Source organism: Colias croceus, chromosome 8 (assembly GCF_905220415.1).
Source record: "Colias croceus chromosome 8, ilColCroc2.1".
Classification (NCBI taxonomy): Eukaryota; Metazoa; Arthropoda; class Insecta; order Lepidoptera; family Pieridae; genus Colias; species Colias croceus.
This window is the reverse complement of record NC_059544.1, coordinates 936,578-958,586: the sequence shown is the minus strand read 5'-3', so window position 1 is coordinate 958,586 and position 22,009 is coordinate 936,578. Positions and strand designations below refer to the sequence as shown.

Here is a 22,009-nt window from a genome sequence, read left to right as displayed (position 1 = left end):
TCACATATTATAATTATTGTCAGTATGTCCGTAATTTATAGGTTAAATGTAATAACTTTTTTTTAATATTGCCTGCCGTAGTTAATCAGAATTCTTTAATGTTAAGAGCACACACATTTCATTTTTGTTTAATTTGTATTGTATGTAGATATCGCCTAATTTATTATTAATTTTTGTGAATGTAGTGTTCATCTGTAATAGTTGTGCATAATAATGTGTAAATCCTATTGTTACTATTTAACGAGAATGATACATATGTAACAACTGGTGATGAACCTTTTTAATAAATAAATAAATAAAAATAAAATAAATAAGACAAATAATTTTGGAAATACGCCTATTTCTAAAAATTCAACTTCGATGTACAAGGTCTCATCTACAATTTAAACATTCTTATCGTATTTATTCTATGTTCCTCTCATTAGTTTCTCAGAAACGTGACATAATACGGAATGTCATCGGTTAAAATTAAATAATGCTACAAGTGCATAGCTGCATAGTGACATAGGATTTCTCCTAGTCTGCGTGTGTATAGTAAAGGTTCGGGGGAAGAACCCTAATTACTATGATATAATATACTACATAGTTAATAGAGGTTCGCAAAATTTGAATTTTTTTTTTCATGGAATTTACTCATAGGGTAGCGGTAGGTAGGCCAAAATAAGTCATTTGATGTTGTTTGGCTCTCATTTTTATTCTAAATGGAATACTTTGATTCCGGGTTTTTCCACACCAATAAAATTCTAAAGGTTTAAATAAACATAATGAAAAAACAGAAGCGAATTTTTTCATTTAGAAAAAAGTGAGAGCAAAATAACATCGGATGACTTCTTTCGGCCTACCTTGTAGTACTTACAAACAAAAATTTGACGTCAAGTCATACTTTACAAAATAAATTATTTATCTCAAAGCATGTTTTATTTTATGATACAATTAAAATTTTAGACAACAAAAACAATATTACTGCAACTTGGTAGAGCTTGGTAGAGCTACAAGTTTGAATAACTATCAAATAATTCTATCCTCTATAAATTTAGTAAGCAGCTTAAAGTATTATACTAGAATCAAGATAAATACTGTAATAGGATTTAAGGACCTCTATTACTTATATCTCATAATCTCGTTGGAATTATTGTGTAAAGTCAGATATTTAAGTATTATAAATAGATATAACTAGTGGTCCGCCCCGGCTTCGCCCGTGGTACATATTTCGCAATAAAAGGTAGCCTATGTCCTTTTCTCGGGTATCAAAATATCTCCGTACCAAATTTCATGCAAATTGGTTCAGTAGTTTAGGCGTGATTGAGTAACAGACAGACAGACAGACAGAGTTACTTTCGCATTTATAATATTAAGTATGGATATTATATCCCAGAAGGCCAGAAGCGCCTTTAGGGCGATTCACAATCAAATAAAAAAAACTACGTAGGTTTTCACAACTTGTTTGTATTTTATTAATTATGTATCGTAAACTTGTCAAAAGTTTATGTGTATCATGAGTATATACGAAATACTTTTAAGATTTCTGATGATTTTTATTTGTTTTTAATATTATTTGACGAAATAACATACGTAACTTATCATCGCTCTAACTCTATATAGTTTTATAGCATTAGCTACTATTGAGTACATATTTTGTACAAAACTTTTAATAAATACTTTTTAAGTGACAATGTTTTATTAGTTACTATATAGATTATAGCGGTCCGTCCCGGCTTCGCCCGTGGTACATATTTCGCAATAAAAGGTAGCCTATGTTCTTTCTGAGGGTCTAAAGATTGTCTGTGCCAAATTTCATCAAAATCGGTTGAGAGGTTTCAGCGGGAAAGCGTAACAGACAGAGTTACTTTCGCATTTATAATATTAGTAGGTATGATATGGTTAACCACAATAACACGTTTAATAAATTATATTATTATTCATATAAACAAGCATTTCTATATAAATCCTATATATTAGAAACAGCAGCCAATTTGCAGCCAACACGACACTCATAAATCATGATTTTAATAGTTAAATTTAACTCACTGTAAACTATTCGAAAACCAATAAACAGTCTGGTGCAATAGCTAGAAATTACTGTTACATAGCTGAGTAAATTCCATTTGAATTTGGAGCTTAATTTAATTTAGTAAATATATATTATACTAGCTGGGACGCGTGGTTTTATCGCGGACGAACTCGCGGGAAGTGTTTTAAATTGTGTAAGCTGTAGCTTAAGCTAATGTACTATGTATAGTACAGATAATTATTATCAAAATCCCTTCAATGGTTTTCCTATTAAAGAGTGACAAACATACGTCCATCCATCATCACAAACTTTCGCATTTATTAAATGTAGGTATTAACATACCTACATATTATTAGATTATTCTCAATCATCACATGCGTGGTAAGTAATTCCATTTTAAGTAATACAAATTAATGGATTAAAAATAATGTAAAGAAATAATCATCGAAGGAAGTCTAGAAACGTAGCTAATTCTTATCACACGACACCGCCTTTTTTTTATAGTGGGGAAATCTTCCAAAGATACCCACGGCCCCCGGGGAAGGAGCCGTGGGTTATGTCGGATTCTTATCACAGGACACCGCCTACAGTTGAAGTATGTACTATCGAAGAAAAGGTGTTATCCGTATGCAAAATATATGCGAATCGATTGTCCTATTGTTACGTGGGCGGACATATACATACATGAATAGTAAATTTTATAGTAAGGTTCTCTTAATACCTTTTCCCGCGACTCTATTCGTAGCAATAGAAAATAGTTTTGGTTTTTGGCTATTGCCCGCATATTAATTGTAGGTAATTGTTGAATTTTTCATGCTACATACATCTGCAACGTAATGTGGCAAAAACTAGTAGATATTTATTTTTTCACGTGTCTCTACCTCTTTTTTGTGTGAATTTATGGAGATCCCGTAGTACTTTGCAAAAATTGTTTTGTACAAAAATTTTGATAGATATGAGTGTATTGTAAACTACTTAGGTACTAACATCTTTTCAAGTCTCGCACAATTTAACATATTATGTATTTATATTATGATATCCTTATTTTATTATTATGTTCTCTACCATTTTAAGAGGTACTAAGAAAAAGCTGATTGTCTTAAATTTAAATATCTATTGTATCTATGGTATGTCTATGGTATGTATTTGAAGTGAAACTTCTTTATCGGGGTTGGAAAAAAAATTTAGTGTAACATTTTTTCGTTACGCGTGACATTTTTCCGTTACGCGCCATCTTTTGCTTATTCTATTAGATATATTATAGACGTATTTCTGTAAAGTTGCATATAGGTAGTAAATTATTTTTTGAAAAATAAGGTCATAAAGAAGTTTCACTTCTTACGTGTGTACACTAGTACACGCACACATTTTTTTTAATTGCATTATGCTTAAATTACTAGTTATTTTAATCACATTTATGAGTATACCGAACTTTAAAACGGAAGCTAGGAAATTAGGCAAAAGCGTGTAAAATTAATGGTTTATTGATGTTTATGACTGTTTGAACACATCTGGTTTTAAAGGATGTGAGACAAAAAGTTCCATCTTTTGTTATTTCGTTCCACCTGTTTTACTATGGGACCACACATTGCTAGTGGCAGAACATTCGTATCCTGTTTACTCTAAATAATTTATTGTTTTTATAAATTGTATGAATTTGATGTTGATGTGTGTCGATTTAAATCAATTGATTTTTAAGTATTTAAGTTCTTGGGTAGGTAACTATTAGTAATTGATATAAATTTTTAATTTTTATTAATTATTAGTTATTGATTTAATTTTTTCGTACTTTTATATTTAGATTTTAACGATGAGATGAGCTTCTAGGTATGTACATAGGTACAGCGTAGGTAATACGTATTTTTGGAGCTGAATTTAAATGGTAGGTAGTAAATAGATATATAACTGAACCTAGATAGGTACCTATGTACTTAATAATAATTTAGTTATAAATATTGATTAGGTATGAGTTGAGGATCTGTGTGCTGTATGGCCAATGACCATATAAAATTGTACATAATTTATTTCACGCGTAAACAGTGAGTACTTAGATAAGTATAGAGATGCAATATTTTAATTTTAGGTCATATCCATTTAGCTAAGGACAATATACCTAGGTAGTTGTGCAACGCACATTCATTTAGGAATAGTTTGAATTACAACACGTTATTGTATGAAAATATTATATAATATAGTGTCAGGATATTTACCGTGTATTATCTAGGTACGGTCTACTTACTTACCTAATCTATCAATAACGTAAGGTTTTTTGCTTGTAATAATAGTTAATTCGGCATAAGGTCAACCAAATTATAGTATAGGTACCTATTGTAGGTACCTAATATTATTTTGATGGATAACTAATGTAAAAGCTCCTTAAAAGTAGGTAAATATTATAAAATGGAGCTTATTCCAGTAGGTATCTACATAGGTACCTATGCAATTTTGTTTATTTAGTTTGTTGAATATAATTAAATGTTTTTCAGCGATAATAGAGAACATTAAAATATAGAGAATCTTCTCTATATTTTATCTCATTATTCAATACCTAAAACATTGAAAATTAGGTAACTATAGTCTGCATGAAAATTCTCAAGGATTATAAAAAAAATGTAATGACATTTTACAATATGTATTATGTTTTTATCACAATCACGCAAGAAGTTGGTTCATTACCCAGTTTAAATATGAAAATATGTAAATAGAACATGACCTGGATTGTAACAAGGATTTTATGTGCTTTTTCATTCGGTTGTTTTCACAATAAGTAGGTACCTAACTAGGTAGGTAGGTACCTATAAACTTTTAAATTTAGAAAATTTCATAAAACCTGAATGAAAACCACTTGACTGATATAAGCTGAAAGAGGTACCTACATAGACAAGAATGTAGGTAGAATCCAAACTTATCAAAGAAAACCTTAAACCATTGTACGAAGGATTTTCAGTCACTACAACGACCAAACACTTCACGCCAAAAGAATTCACTTACATCATCATTCCAATCACTATCCGCATAGTCGTCTATCAGCTTCTCACTTCGTTCCTCCTTCAGCTGCTGCAGCTCTTGCATCACCCCCCGGAGCTGGTCCTCACTCATCGTCCCCCACAACTGCAGAGCAGACACGAGTTCCTCCTCATCGGTCAGTTGCCGGTCCGGGGTTAAGGAATTCAATCTATCCAACTTCGCGTACAACTTTGACTCGGGTGTAACATTGAATTTTTCCAACTTTTCATACAGTTTATCCAAACGTTCCGCGAAGGATTGTTCCGTGACATAGCCTTTAGCGGTTGCTAAACACGCGAGGAGTAACGCAACGCACAACATGCTGCCGCGGCGGACGATGCAAGACTGACTCTCTCGCTTGTGTGAGGTATGCGCTGTCGTGCCCGACCGGTTAACTTTTGTAGCTTTTGAGGCAATTATAATATCGTTTGATGCTTTGATAGGCGCTACTTTATTACTATTATTTAATCTATATCGTAAACAATATCGATTTGATTGAGTGTTGGTAGCGCTTCTGTTTACAACTAAATTTCCATTTGATAAACTGTTCACGAGATAGAGTAATACCTTTTATCATAGTAACAAAATGTTCTGATACAATAATTGATTTATGTAGGTAAGTAGATAAATTAAGCAGTTTATCTTTGACTAGCTATCCGCCTGCGGCCTCGCCCGCGTTTTCAAAGAAAAACCCGCATAGTTCCCGTTCCCGTGGGATTTCCAGGATAAAACGTAGCCTATGTTGCTCAGTGAAGATGCCGCTTTCTAATGGTGAATGAATTTTTGAAATCGTTTCAGTAGTTTATGCGTGAAAATCATACATACATACATAATTACAAACCTTTCCTCTTTATAAAATTAGTATAGATGAAAATTCCCAACCAGGCCCTAAATGTAATCATTATTACAAAACCTTACAAACATTTTGCAACGATCAACGAACACAGCACCTACACGTCAAATTATTTGATAATTACCCTAAAAACATTGAGAAAGTGTATTTCAACACGAATCAATTACCTTTTAATTAACATTTGAAATGAGATATCATCAATAATTGTTAGCAATGATTTCATAACATATTTCATACACACTACATATAATGTTTCGACTTGTATTTCAAAAGTTTACAAACATCATTTAAAACTATACATATGAATATTCTTTGCATACTTTTAATTGAAACCCACACGAGAAATCTTAGAAATCTAGAAATATATAGTTGCATTTTTTAATAGGTCTTCATACTATAATATCTAGGATAAAAATTATAATATTTAACAATATTTACCTGTCGCACATTGTGACGCGCGCCCTACTTCAGCTTCCGCAGCTTATAGCTAAACATAAGCTATAAATAACAGCTTGCACGACTCGAACTCATTCATACAGTCTGGATTCTGGTGATCTGTAGTGAAATTTAAAAGCCATTAAGTTTTTGGCAGCAATCGAAAGAATGGATTTTGGGAGTAATCGGATGGATTTTGGGAAAATGGGAGGGAGGACTCTTCATTTCGGAATTCTATAATTACATATAGGTATTAGTAATCAACAAATGGTGCATTTCATACATTTTTAAAACAATACCTAGTCGATACTTACCTGCATTTAGGCGATAGTTGTAAGTACTTAATTAAAAAATGTTCAAATATGTAACAAATAAGAAATGCATATTATTTTTTCATTGAGTAAATCAATGGAGTTAAATCGATCAATATTAATTTGTTTACTTGAATAATAGGGTAGTAAAATATGACTCGATTTTATATACAACTAGCTTTCCACCCGCGGCATCGCCCGCGCAGTCAAAGAAAAACCCGCATAGTTCCCGTTCCCGTGGGATTTCCGGGATAAAACCTATCCTATGTCCTTTCTCGGGTATCAAATTATCTCTATACCAAATTTCATGCAAATTGGTTCAGTAGTTAAGGCGTGATTGAGTAACAGACAGACAGTCAGAGTTACTTTCGCATTTATAATAATGGTGAGAGTTGTCTAACATAATCCAAATAGTGTAGAGTCTAGAACACATTGTGCTAGGTTGGTGGTCCAGTTTTACAGCTAAAGGGCCATAATAGGAGAATTCCGTGAAGGTCAGGAGGTTCTGGAATTTTCTAACACTTTTTTACATTTTATACTGATTAAGAAATGTTCTCTGTATTTTTTGACTCTACATTAAATCTATGGTGCTCGGAAGAGATCATTAGTTATTACATAATTGTAGTAAGTAGGTACCTCAGTGTTTTTTTTTTCCTAAATAAATTTATAGTGCTATAAATTTTGTTGTGGAATGCATAAGAGTTATTTCTCACTACAAAATACTTTTTACGAAGATAGAGAGCTTTAAGAATACGATATATTTTAACCGACTTCAAAAAAAAAAAGGAGGAGATTCTCAATTCGGCTGTTTATTTTTTTATTTTTTGTATTTTACTTTTATATTGTCACTGTGTTATTAAGGTTTAAGATTTAAAATGCCTTTACATATACTACAATTAATTTTAATTGATTGTAAATGTTCGAAAACTTTATAAAAGTGACAATAAAACCGCAATTTAAGTTTCAAGGCTTTAGTGCTCATCCGAGGGTTCATCGTATACTTGTGGTATGCGTATGCGCACCTAGATTGACGACTTTTTTAAATTATCTCTACATATACGTCAAGTTTTTATGCAGCGTAAATTACAATATTCACTTGAAAATATTTTTAAATTTTACGTTTTAATGTGGTAGACAAAAAAGTTTTAGATGCAAATATGGTTTTCAGTTTTCAATATGATATCTACCATAATGGGGTAGTAATTGTTATTTATAAGGGCTAATAATATTGTGTATAGATTATGAATAAATAAATAAAATATGAGAAGGTACTAAATTCAATATGTCGTGTTATGACGACAATGATAAATATTTCGGCAATTCGCGGGTTAAAATTCATAAGAATTGCGGTCAAGTCGCTTCACAAGAAACACATGTGTAAATTACCTTTTTTATTCATCATAATTTTGGCATTCCATTACTCGTTATTATGACAAAAACTGTACATTTTTATTGATTTAGTGACCTTCTCTTGTATGATTGCTACTTTCTTCGCATTTAATAAACCATCATTTCAATTACTTTAAACTGTATTTTTAAATAAGGTTATTAATAATAAAAAACATAAAATGAAAAATAGATATAGCTTTATACAATTTATAACTTACTAGCTTTCCGCCTGCGGCTTCGCCCGCGTTTTCAAAGAAAAACCAGCATAGTTCCCGTTCCCGTGGGATTTCCGGGATAAAACCTAGCCTATGTTACTCGTGGATAATGTAGCTTTCGAATGGTGAAAGAATTTTTAAAATCAGTCCAGTAGTTTATGAGCCTATTCGTTACAATCAAACAAACAAACAAAGTTTTCCTCTTTACATATATAATATTAGTGTAGATATAAATAAATAAAATTCATAATAATTATTTAATAAAATTCATTGTTTTTAATTGCGTAGGTACGTATTTTTTAATATAGGTATGTAACATCTATAAAGTTCATAATTTATTGTTCAGGACCTAGTATCCTAGTCTGTCAAGGGCCTTAGGTGACTCAAAAACAGGTCATTCTGTAACAGTTCCTTTATCCCGAGTGCGTCAAGGTCGCGTAGCCTTGTTTATGATTTACGTTTGATGTAAGCCTACGTAATTGTTATAAATAATAAATAAGGACGGCCATTTAAAACACTGGTTGGAGGTAAACAGTATATAAGTAGACAACTAGGTACCTACTTGATACTGGACGACGAACAGTAAGTTTATTTTAAAAGCATTTATTTATTTAATAACTGGCCCTACACGTCGTTTTTTTTTTGTAAGGTGTTTCTCAATGTTAGCCAGAAGGGCTTCTACATTTTAACGCGGACGCGGGGGTGAACTGAAGGTTCACCCTGGTAGCGACATGCACAAGGGCGTCCCCCCTTGACGGGGATCTCGAACCTCGGCTTGGGCTGTCGCTTGAGTGGAGGAGGCCAGAAGGGCCCTAATCGGACGGGCCTACACGTCGTGATAAATACGAATATGCGTAAGTTGAATATTTTAATTTTAGGCTCTATTTTACTTTTAATCTATACTAATATTATAATGCTGAAGAGTTTGTTTGTTTGTTGAAACGCGCTAATCTCAGGAACTACTGGTCCGATTTGAAAAAAAATCTAGAAAGAATTGAAAAATTCTTTCGGTGTTAGATAGCCCATTTATCGAGGAAGGATATAGGCTATAATATATCATCACGCTAAGACCATCAGGAGGGGAGCAATGCGGGTGAAACCGCGCGGAACCGCTAGTTAATAATAATTTGACTAATGGCAAGACGTTAAATGGCGAGAGCTTTGTTTACATGAAAGAGCTTTTAAATTAATGTTCTGGACATTGTCTATCTATCCCTACTAATTACCTACTAATAATATTTGTAAATCAGAAAGTGTGTAACATATGCCAGAATGCAAGTTGGATTTCACGATAAAACAGCAGGATTTTGGATATAAAATAATAAAGAAACAGATTAATCCTTGGAGAATGTTAAAATGACCTCTCAAAAATAAAATTAAGGTCAGTAAAGGCGGCTATGTTGCGATAACACAAAGAGAAGTTTGAGAAGAAAGACATGATTAAGTACCAATAAATTAGCATTTATCCTCCTATAACCATAGTCCTAACTCCAAGCCTAACAATAATTAAATTCAGTTTATCGTAAACTAGCTTACCACCCGCGGCTTCGCCCGCTTTGTCTAAAACCTAATAAATTATATACTAAAACCTTCCTCTTGAACCACTCTATCTATTAAAAAAAACCGCATCAAAATCCGTTGCGTTTTTTTAAAGATTTAAGCATACAAAAGGACATAGGGACAGAGAAAGTTGTTTTATACTATGTAGTGATAGTGAAGAGACAAGTACCTATTGTTAGGACAGGAATAGGCAACTTATAGCTATTTATACCAAACACCTAAACAGGGCTTAGATTCTATGCCTAAACACAAGTGACTAGTCACTAGACGGTCAAACCTAGTGTCAAATATTGGCTTTATTACTCACTGAGTGTATACTCAACGTTTAAGTAAGCTGACCTCAATGCGTCTAGATTGAGATTAGATAAGTCAGTAAACTGAATATTTAAGTGAGGTTTTGTGGTAAGTGTTTATCAACAGTTCTTTGGCTAAAAAATTGAGATAGGTAAGATACAAAATACAAATTTCTTAGTAAATTATGAAACGTGCAGTAGATGCTGAATTGCACCATTTTTGATTCAAAAACATTTTTGAATTTGATTTTCTAATTCCATAGGTAGATGAAACATCATAATTATTAATTATTATCGTAATCACAAAGTTCTATTTATCTATCAATTTGTATTTATTTACAACCGATTCACTGTGATTGGCAATCCCTTTCAAAGTCGGTTAATTGAAAGCACGTTGCAATGCAAAAGTCAAAGATCACTGACCTGCCGTTCGGAAGGTTAAGAAAGTTCTGAAACTTAATTAATGATATTTAGTTGAACCTGTAGTTTAACTCATTATTGTTAAATTAAGTTGAGATTTTATTATGTAGTATTTACTTTTAATTTTTATTATATTTATTAAATAAATAAATATTTCAGGACAATTTTCACACACGGCACGATCTGATCCCATACTAAGCTTTCGCTTGTGTTATGGAAACCAGATGGCTGATAAACATAGGTACTCAATTTTAATTAATAGACATATTTATTATTTTCGAGATTGATTGATTGATCTTTATAGTATCTATTATATTATATGTGATTCCTAATAAAAAGGGATTTGGTTTGGTAAAATCTAAAAATATCTGATATAAATTATTATGTTTATTTAGAATGATTGATGTGTTTATAAACAACGCGTGAAATAATTAATGGCCCTTCTAGTTACATAAAAAATATCAAATATTCATAACCACAATTACACGGTTAATTTAACGTGGAACTTTGCCACAAACTCATAAATAACAAATAAGGGCTACCGTCGAGAGTCGAAGTCACGTACGCAGAGTGTATTTTACTCAATTGAGTTATAACTAATTATTGTAACATTTCAAAGAAATATACTGCTATGGCCAGTGAAGTTTACGTTTCAAGAATAAATTTATAGTAGTAGTACGTTAGGTCATACAGTAGACCGTATTGTATAAAATAATACTAATAGAGAGCATTATTGTTATATTAAAAAGAACTATAAAACTCCTAAACACAGTACCATTTACTAATATTATAAAGAGGAAAGGTTTGTAATTATCTATGTATGTATTTTCATTTTTCACGCATAAACTACTGGACCGATTTCAAAAATTCTTTCACCATTAGGAAGCTGCATCTTCACTGAGCAACATAGGCTAGGTTTTATCCCGGAAATCCCACGGGAACGGGAATTATGTGGATTTTTCTTTGAAAACGCGGGCGAGGCCGCAGGCGGAAAGCTAGTTTAAGAATAACCATAAGTACTTAGGTACATTTAAATGTTGTCTTGACGCAAGTGTTGTAAAATATCTGTGTATCTTTCTTATCTCCAAACCTGAAGCCCTTATTAGATAGCATAATGTATAAAAATGTTGCTCTCACAATACACCTTTTTTGGAAATCTATACCCTCTTTTTTCAAAGTCGGTTAATACCTAACCACACTGTGCCGCCCTACATACAACAGCTTCCTTTACCAATAAACAATTTACGGCCCTACCGCGAACTGGGAGCGATAAATTTTCATATTACATGCATTTTAAGTTTATGCATGTATTGTTAGCTACCGGTTTTCGAGTACTTTGTCGTATATGAAGATACATATATCTATGTGTGTAAAAATAATGATTACACAATATAAAATTGATGATCGGTATTCTCAAAGGACAGTTATTTTTTTATGTTTCCATACTCTCCTTATTTTTGGTATGTAGGTATGTACCATAGTTTTATGACCTATGAACCTATCTCATGAACAGATAAACTTTATTGGTCTATTCCTATCTTTATTATTGATCAGCAAATTTGAATCTGAACAGTGAATGAATGAATCGTGATCATATTTTTTGCGATGTTGTTGCGATGAGTATATTTTTAAGCACATTATTTTAACATTTTGTTTATAATAGGGTACAAATATACACACCAAGAGCTATAAAATTATGCATGGTTGTAGGTGCCAAAACTATTATAATAAAATGCCATCATGCTATAACCACAGTATAATATAGGTAAGGTGCATCAGAGAGTTTACCTACATAGGTTGTCCAAAAAACAACTGTAAGTATTGCTTTAATAAATTCTTTTACGTAACTACGTATTTTTCTGACCGTGCATCGAGTAATTGCATACATAGGTACATAGTTATTACATATGTTATATAATTTGTAATGTTGTGTCAACTATATTCTTCACATACCAAGACTTCATGACCAGGACACCGTTTAAATATGAATGGGCATAAATTATACGTTGCCTTTGAGTATTTAACGGTAAAGTTTAACGTGTCTAAATATTTACATAATTATCTCAAACAATATCATAATGAGATTATGTCTTTATATACTGTAGAGAATACATAACTGTTAAACCGATACCCAATCATCACTAGGTACCTACATAGTATAAAACAAAGTCGCTTTCTCTGTCCCTATGTCCCTTTTGTATGCTTAAATCTTTAAAGCTACGCAACGGATTTAGATGCGGTTTTTTTTTAATAGATAGAGTGATTTAAGAGGAAGGTTTTACTAAATAATTTATTAGGTTTTATACAAAGCGGGCGACGCCGCGGGCGGAAAGCTTTAGCACAGTAGATTTCCGCCCGCACCTTCGCCCGCGTTTTCAAAGAAAACCGGCCGTGTCTATTCTGATACTTCAGCTACCTACCTACTTACTATACCTCGTCGTTTCAGCCGTGGGACGTCCACTGCTGGACAAAGGCCTCCCTCAAGGATTTCCAGTACGACCGGTCACCGGCGGCCTGCATCCAGCGGCTCCCTGCCACTCGGACCAGGTCGTCCGTCCATCTTGTGGGAGGTCGTCCCACGCTTCGTCGTCCAGTTCGTGGCCTCCATTCCAGAACCTTTCTGCCCCAACGGCCATCGGTTCTACGGGCTATGTGCCCCGCCCATTGCCACTTCAACGTACTAATCCGGCGAGCTATGTCGGTGACTCCGGTTCTCCTACGGATTTCCTCATTTCTGATTCGATCTCGTAGGGAAACTCCGAGCATAGCCCTTTCCATAGCACGTTGGGCGACGCTGAGCTTGTGCACAAGGCCCAGGGTTAGAGGCCACGTCTCTGTTCCGTAGGTCATCACTGGTAACACACACTGCTCGAAGACTTTAGTCTTCAGGCACTGAGGGATTTTGGACGAAAAGATGTTCTTTAACTTCCCGAACGCTGCCCATCCGAGTCGGATTCGACGATTGACCTCCTTCCCGAAGTTGGACCTGCCTAATTGGACGGTTTGTCCTAGGTAGACATATTCATCAACAACTTCGAGAGTAGAGTTTCCAATCGAGACCGAACAGAACCTACTTACTATACCTACCAAATTTAATTGTTATCGGTTCAGTAATATTTGCGTGACAGGAAAGAGTAACAATCATCAACATCTATCCTTCCTCACAAACTAGGTATCGATTTATAATATTATAATAAGTCTTCCATATTACGCAAGTTTTCGGAAGCCAAAATCAAATAAAATCAATTAAAAACATCGAAACTGCGTAGGAGTCGTCTCATTATATTTGATTGACAGACGACCTAATGAATAGAAAAAAATAAATCGAGCCGAATGCAACTTCTAAGAAATTAACTCGGTTTCTTTGAAATATTCGGTTATAAGACTTTTATTTAGGTCATTCCAATATCGAGAAGTCGACGCAGAAAAATTCCAGAGAAATAATCTTTACGATTGCTGGAAATTATGGACATGGCAGCAAGGAATACGACAAAACATATATTTTTTATACGCAAAATTGAAACATCAGGAATTGTCTGTATTGTTATAGATATGTTGGCTTAGGTATAGCCAACTACAATTTTCTAAAAAAACTATCGCCACATCCTACGTAAACAAAGTGCCTACTCCGTCGCGTTTGTCTGTTCGTCTTTTCGCAATAAACTCAAATAGTTACTAATGCACCGATGTTGTTGTTGTTGTAATCAATGGATATCGTCAAGCGTCGTTTTATCTTACACGGGCGAAAAGCTTTTTAAGCTATTGCATAGCTTCTATCGCGGGCCTTGAGCGCGGGGACCGAATCGAGAAATTCCGTAACGAAAAAACCTCACGCTCCCCACTCCGACGGGCTCGGAGGTGTGGCTTGAAGGCATGCTATGCAATAGCTTTACCGCGGCAGTCCCCGAGGGCCACACGTCTTTTTTTTTTTATTTATAAAAATTGTGTAACACAAATTCTAACATCCAAGTCTTTAAAATCTAATTAAAAAAAGGTTAAATCAGCAAAAAACCTATTAGATTTTAATCATTTTATGGCAACCCTATTAAGGATCACACTGCCCTTTATTGCGAAGTTCCAAGGAACTGCATAAAACGGAATAACACATTTGTACAGTGTTGCCTTTCTAAGAAATTGCGAATATATACAAGCAATATGTGGTGATGAGAAATTATTTATTGTGCATTAATGTACTTAATTTAAAATGATAGCTGATATTTTATTGCTCGATGCGTTTGATATTTACGATATGATAACAGATGAATTTTATGATTCTATAAATTTTTATAAGTGAAAGTAATAAAATCCATAAGATGTAACACTACTTATAATTAAATTAATATTATGATGTAGACAATCTACATGGAACATAAAATAGGTCTAGATTGCCCATTTAAAACAATTTAAATCCAACAAAGTCGAAACACTTCGGAATTCGTATCATCAAAGCGTCGCGCGTCGCCGTCGTAAGTAGGAAGGTATTAAAAGAAAGTTCTCGCAATCTATTAAATAAATCTAAACGATAATTTAAAAAATTAAAAATACATACTTTATCCATATAACTTGCTACATAACATTATGAAATTCTTCTTTTAATATTTCAGGTTCGCAGTCTTCTTTGCACTGTTTAATTTAACTTCGTTCTTGATATACTCAGTTCTTTTTAGAATACCATAACAATAAACAAAATTAATTAGAAACAAACTTTTAAAATAAAAAATGAAACATAATAATATACTGAAATAACTTCCAATAATTAAAACATAATGCAAAACTGAGATCTCCCGTGACCGGTGAGGTCACGAGGTGACAGCAGGCTGGTGACCTGTCTTTTCCCGCGCTCCGTGCAGTCTCCACAGATAACATAAATTTTGTTTTTTTTTTTTGACATTTTGAATCGAAGAAGGTTGCTAGTAAAGAGTTGGCTTTTGGAACTTTGTTGTGTCGGAGAAAACACGTGCAATTGAGATTTTTCTTAAATAATTTGTTGAGAACACTCATTTATAGTGTAAAGTGGTAGTGATAACCAAATTTGTGACTGTCTTTATATATATATTGGGGTAAGCGTATATTTACTAACTTTCCTCATCCATCATGAATCCTGATCCTCCCGACCCTGGTAAACCTCCTGATATTCAGGGTGAGGCGATGGAAGCAGAACACATATGCAATAAAAGACAACGGTCAGAGCCTTCTGTTGCTGATATGGACATTATTCCGTCTAAAAGACATGTAACAGTTACTAACTACGCGATTGCATCTTCTCAAAATACATATGTGGATCCAATTTTATCGAATCCCATAACCTATTCCGGAAATGACAGTGGTCCTTTCATTGTTTATGTGTCTCGAACGGAAGCCGATCCTGCGGCGGGTTTAACTATTAGACCGATTAAATTTGGGTCATTCCTGCACAATCATCGGGTAGCTAACATAGCTAAAGATGGTGTAAAAGCTATCGGGCGTAACAAAATATCTGTGCAATTCCATACCGCTAGTGATGCAAATAATTTTATTAACTTCCCTCCTCTTAAAGATTCCAATTATCAAGCTTCCATACCTACTTTTCACATCACCCGTATGGGCATTGTCAAAGGTGTCCCTACGGAGTGGTCTATGGAGGAATTCATCAATTATGTGGATTTTCCTGGCGGGAAAGGCAAAATTTTGAAAGCCAGACGATTAAATAAAAAAGTAAGAATAGATGGTGTAACTTCATGGTCTCCATCTCAAACTGTTGTTTTAACCTTTCAGGGTCAAGTTCGCCCAGACAGAATTTACTGCCTTTTTAATTCCATGCCTGTAGAGGTTTACCAATACCCCACAGTCCAATGCTTTAAATGCTGTAGGTTTGGACATGTACGCGATCAATGCCGGTCCAAGGAACGGTGTTTCAAATGTTCACAGGCCCACTTGGGTGACTCTTGCCCAACTCTAGAATCTGATGCAACATGCCTTCACTGTTCTGGTAAGCATTATGCAACCGACAAGAAATGCCCTGAACAATCCAGACAAAAGGCCATTAAGCAATTAATGGCATCCGAAGGGATATCATTTGAGGAGGCGTCTAAAGTCATCCCATCAGCACGTAGGTCCTACGCTGAGAATACCCAGATGCAGAATACACTATCTATGAACTCCCAAAGCCTCCCCTCTTCCCAATTTAACCCTCCTATCCAATCAACTCCTAATATTTCATATAGAAAAACCGTCACTCAAACCCCCCGTCCCCGTGCCCCTCTTGGTAAGTCTTATGATAAAACTGTACATCAGTCTATCATCCGTGAACCTTCCTCCTCCCTTTCCAATGGTTGTGCTTTCCCTAATACAGGCTCCTCTTCTCCCTTTGATGAACATCTTCTTAATATGTGTTTATCATTTATAGAAACTTTACTTTCTTACCCTCACCAGTTACCGTCCAACGTTGCCCAAAGATTATCCCGATTCTCATCAATCCTTAATTATGGATCTAGTGTTTCTACAATGGAACGCTCAGAGTATCCGTCCCAAGAAGCATGAGATTTTCGATTTGATATCCAACCATAAACCTCTGGTTCTTGCTATCTCAGAGACATGGTTAATTCCTGGCTCACGCTTTAGGGTTCCAGGATATTCCTGTCTTAGAGATGACAGAGCTGATGGTTACGCTGGCTGCGCTCTGCTTTTGAATAATAGTATCTCCTTTTCACACATTCCACTTCCCCATCATGGCTGTAACTTTAATGCAGTTGCAGCTAGAGTTGCTAATATTTCAGTCCTATCCGTTTATGTTCCTCATCCTCATTCTACTTTTATTCCTGAGCTTTCCCTAATCATATCCTCTCTCCCTCCTCCAATTCTTATTATGGGTGATTTTAACGGGCATCATACTTCCTGGGGTTCGTACATGTGCGACTCCTTTGGTTATCTTTTGATTGACCTTTTTGAAGATCTGAATATGTGCATTATTAACGATTGCCTACCTACTCGGAGAGTCTCCCCGTTACAAAACCCCAATACTGTAGTGGACTTAACTATTTGTTCTTCCATTTTAGCTCCTTCCTTTACATGTTCTACACTTTCCTCTTCTCATGGCAGTGACCATTTTCCAATCCTCATCTCCTGCTCCCGCACAGTCCATGTTCCCACTAGAACTTTTCCTCCTTTGCTCAAATTTAAACTGGGTAATGCTGACTGGGAGAAATTCACTAACTCCCTCGAGTCCAAGATAAGTAACCTCCCGAACCCATCCCTTGAGAACTGTCTGGAATGCTATTCCCTTTTCGTTAACTGCCTCGATAATACGGCTACCGACTCCTTTCCATTGAAATCCTTTTCCACATCATATACTAAGAAGCTATCTCCTCCCTGGTGGGATCATGAATGTACTGACGTAGTTAAAGACCGTAAAGAAGCCGAATTAAGTTATAATTCTAATATGTCGACGGAGAACTTTATTCATTATAAGAAAGTTGCAGCACGCGCTAAACGAATGCTATCAAAAAAAAAGAAAGAGGGCTGGATTCGATTTTGTGAGAATTTATCTCCCAAAACACCATCATCGCTGATGTGGAATAGTATTCGGCGTTTCCGTGGAGCTTTAAGTGATAATAATAGAATATCCAACAACTCAGACGCTTGGCTTGATGATTTTATTGACAAACTATCTCCTCCATTCGTTCCCTCCTCTGATCATTTTCCTTGTTCTCCCCATCATTTAGTATCTCACGACAGTATGGATTGCCCATTCACCTTGCAAGAACTTGTTACGGTTCTTGACGGCTTAAAAGACTCATCCCCTGGGGTTGACGGTATTCCATATTCTTTTCTTTGTAAGTCAGGTGATCAGACCAAATCTTACTTTCTAAATTTAATCAATATCTTCTTTTTATATGCCATTATTCCTGATTCTTGGAAAACCCAGATTATTATTCCTATCCCCAAACCCGGCAAGGATCCCCTTAACCCCAATTCCTATAGACCCATCGCTCTGTCTTCTACCTTAGCCAAAATCACTGAACACCTTATTAAAAATCGACTAGAATGGCTGGTTGAGAACAGGGGCCTCCTGTCTAGTTCCCAATTTGGTTTTAGGAAAGGTTTGAGTGTGCTAGACAGTCTTAGTATTTTAACAACTGACATTCGCTCCTCTTTTCAAAATAAACAGTATCTGGTTGGTGTATTTTTGGATGTAGTTTCAGCGTACGATAATGTTCTTCTTCCAGTGCTCAGACAGAAAATGTTACAGCTGAGTTTGCCTGAGAGGATGATACATTTTATCTTCAACTTATTAATGTTGAGGACGATACAGGTACGCTCTTCTAAAGATACACCTACTAGACTTGTATTTAAAGGACTCCCTCAAGGGTCCGTTCTGAGTCCTTTATTGTATTCTATTTACACCTGGGATTTGGATAAATCCATTCCATCATATTGTAGCGTTCTGCAGTATGCGGATGATATAGCATTATATGCCTCGTCAGATAATATGGATGTGATTACCTTCCGACTTAACAGTGCCTTAGCTTATTTGGAAAATTGGATGAGTGATCATGGCTTGTCACTATCGCCTAGCAAAAGCAATGTAGTTGTGTTCTCTAAAAAACGCTTGATCCCACAGCCGGTAATATTGCTAGAAAACTCCTCAATCCCTGTTGTCAACAAGATTAAATTTCTAGGAGTGGTGCTTGACCAAAAGCTGAATGGCATGGCTCACACTAACTACATTTCTCAAAAGTGCGAAAAGGGTATTAATGTTTTACGCTCCCTATCTGGTGTTTGGTGGGGATCACATCCATATTGTCAAAAACTAGTTTATAATGCTATAATCCGTAGCCATTTAGATTATGCGTCGTTCATCTTAGAACCTTGCAATAAAACTGCTTTAGTAAAATTGGATAGAATACAATACAAGTGTCTGCGACTCATTATAGGCGCCATGAAGTCTACCCCAGTCAATGCCCTTCAGGTAGAATGTGTAGATCCTCCTTTATCTCTCCGCCGTCAATATCTGGCAGACAAGTATTTCTTTCGGCTAATACAATTATCTTCCCATCCCCTCCTTCCTAAAATTCGAAATCTTCTTCAAATACTTACCCTAAATAACCTCCGTTGTCCTTCTGATTTTCCTTGCCTACTTAAAAGTCTCATTAAATTTAACCGCCTCCCAGACCCAACATCCCAATTTAGTATCCATCCTTTATATTCAACTCCGTTTCATGCTCTAGTTTTTATCCCCAATATTAATGTGAGTTGTGGTATTCAAAAGCGTGCTCCAGATTCTAATATTGCTTTTAATTGTCTGGTTTCCTCCTACTGGCATGGTTATAATGTTTTTTTCACGGATGCCTCAAAAGTGTCAAAACATCTTGCTGTAGGGATTGCTGTATGGCACCATAACTCCAAAACTATTTTGCAATTTAAATGTCCCCCTCTCTCTTCTGTTTTTACAGGTGAAGCCACTGCTATTCTGGAAGCTTTGAATTTTATCGACTCTCATAATCTCCAAAATTCTGTAATTTTTTCAGACTCCCTCAGCTGTCTTCAGACTATTACTTCTAACCCTTTCCGCTCAAAGTCTAAATTTCCTATCATCTTTCGAATTAAATCCGCACTTTACAACTGCTTCAGAAAAGGACTCCAGGTAGATTTAGTACATATTCCAAGCCATTCAGGTATTATAGGCAATGAGAAAGCTGACATTCTAGCTAAGTCAGCCATTCAACATGGTACTCTGGAGCATTACTCCAATTATGCCCATGATCTCTCTTCTCTGTCTAAGGATCGCTTGGACTGTACATGGAACAGCCAGTGGAAAAATTCAAGTAAAGGGAAATTTTATAGAGACATCCAACCCTCAATTCCACGTAAGCCCTGGTTCTTCCGTTTCCCTAACTTAGACAAGCCCATTGTTTCCACCATTTGCCGCCTCCGTTTAGGTCACAATTCCACTCCTATTCATTTATTTAAAATTCATGTTCGTGACCATTCTCTCTGTGAGTGTGGTATAGACGAGGGAAGTTATGATCACTTATTCTTTGTTTGTCCAAAGCTTCGTGTCTCACTTCTGGATATCCTCCCCCCAGATGTTCCCCTCCCTACTAATTTTAAGTGTTTACTTTGTCTTGTCCCTACCTCATTTGTCAATATCCTATCAAAATTTATCAATTTTAACAATCTAAAATTTTAAACTCCATCTAAGTACCTATATCTATTTTATGTTATGCTTTTGTGATGTGTTGTGTTGTCTATAACTAATATTTGTTCTTTGTCAGGTTATACAGCTCCATGTAAGAAGTTTATGAGTAAATAAAAAGTGAATCATCTCATCCGTGATTTTTCCTCAGCACAGAGTATGCTTAACATGAGCATTAACTTAAATTGATCATCTGTTCAAAACTTGACATTGGCAGAATCCGTCTTCACTGGGATCGGGAGTTGCCATTTGTAAAAAGAAGAAGAAGTAGTAAAGAGTTTTGTCGTGGAAGTATAGTGAATTAATGTGATATTATAAAAAATGATTGAAAAATTTAATAATAATGATAATACAAGGGCGTAGGGATGTGACGACCCCATCGCCCACGGTTGGAATATCTGTTGTCTACGTGACAATAGATATTCCACCCGTGCAATCAGTCAACCCGCAGGACACCTTGTGGCGGGGTGTCGGGGAGTAGCGACCCCGCGGGAACCGAGTGCTCCCGGGGGAGGCCCCTGTCTTCATCTCCGGCTTGCCTTCACCGGCCGGTCGGAGTGAAGCCTGACGAGGACAGGACCCCCACCTCTGGCTTGCCCTAACCGGCCGGCCAGAGTGGAGTCGCGAGAGCTTTTAGCTCGAAGGGTGGATGCGAATCGTAAGTGGCGAGTGGGCACGTGATGCTGGACCCTCAGGGAGCGCGTGATCGGAGTTTAAAGTCCAGGGACGCCTCTCCACCCTTAGCTGCTCACAATATGTTGCCCCCTTGTCGCACTATTGCAGCGACTTATTTCGGGGGCCCATACAGTGAGAGGGCGAGTCACCACCTGCCAACATATTTTTACTTTCTTTTAGTAGAAAGGCAGGTGCCATAGTTTCCCATAGTCCCCAGTACCAGTCCATTTAGCATCCCAATCCATAGCCCAATTATTAAATTTCCATACCCTGCAATAGTCCTACATCGGCCGCGGACTGCCTAGGGCTGTATCTCTATAGTGCAATCATGGGCAGGCTGCGGCTGGTGTCCCACAACACATTAAAAGTCTCAAAGGGCCTCTGCGTGTTGGATCCGTGTCCCCACGTAAGCCTTCCAAAGATCCGGGTACCGTCCTTCTGGTGGTACCCGAGTATTATGGAAATGATAATACAACAAATAATATTAAATTTTGTTGTGACTACTGATCACTGAAATTATGGCGCACTCTGAATTTATTAGGAATAGGTATTTTTATTTTAAAACCTTGACTTTCTTATTGATAGATATTTACTGTTTACACTATATATTATAGAGAGTTATTATTTGGATTTCTATTTACGATATTTAATAATAGCAAAACAAATT

The 22,009-nt window shown here is 35.7% G+C and overlaps 1 protein-coding gene and 1 long non-coding RNA gene across 2 annotated transcripts in view; one reads left to right on the top strand and one right to left on the bottom strand.

The window, feature by feature from the left end:
* LOC123693670 overlaps positions 1-5,363 on the bottom strand; it is a 40,214-nt gene extending 34,851 nt beyond the window's left edge. The window contains exon 1 of the mRNA XM_045638862.1: positions 5,003-5,363. Coding sequence (XP_045494818.1) covers positions 5,003-5,338 — 336 coding nt within the window. The 5' untranslated portion in view covers positions 5,339-5,363. The remainder of the gene's footprint in view (positions 1-5,002) is intronic.
* A 10,060-nt stretch (positions 5,364-15,423) lies between these two features.
* LOC123693676 lies at positions 15,424-20,938 on the top strand. Its single transcript, XR_006751709.1, has 2 exons — positions 15,424-15,553; positions 20,747-20,938. It is a non-coding gene; the product is annotated as an uncharacterized LOC123693676 (long non-coding RNA).
* Positions 20,939-22,009: the final 1,071 nt, after the last annotated feature.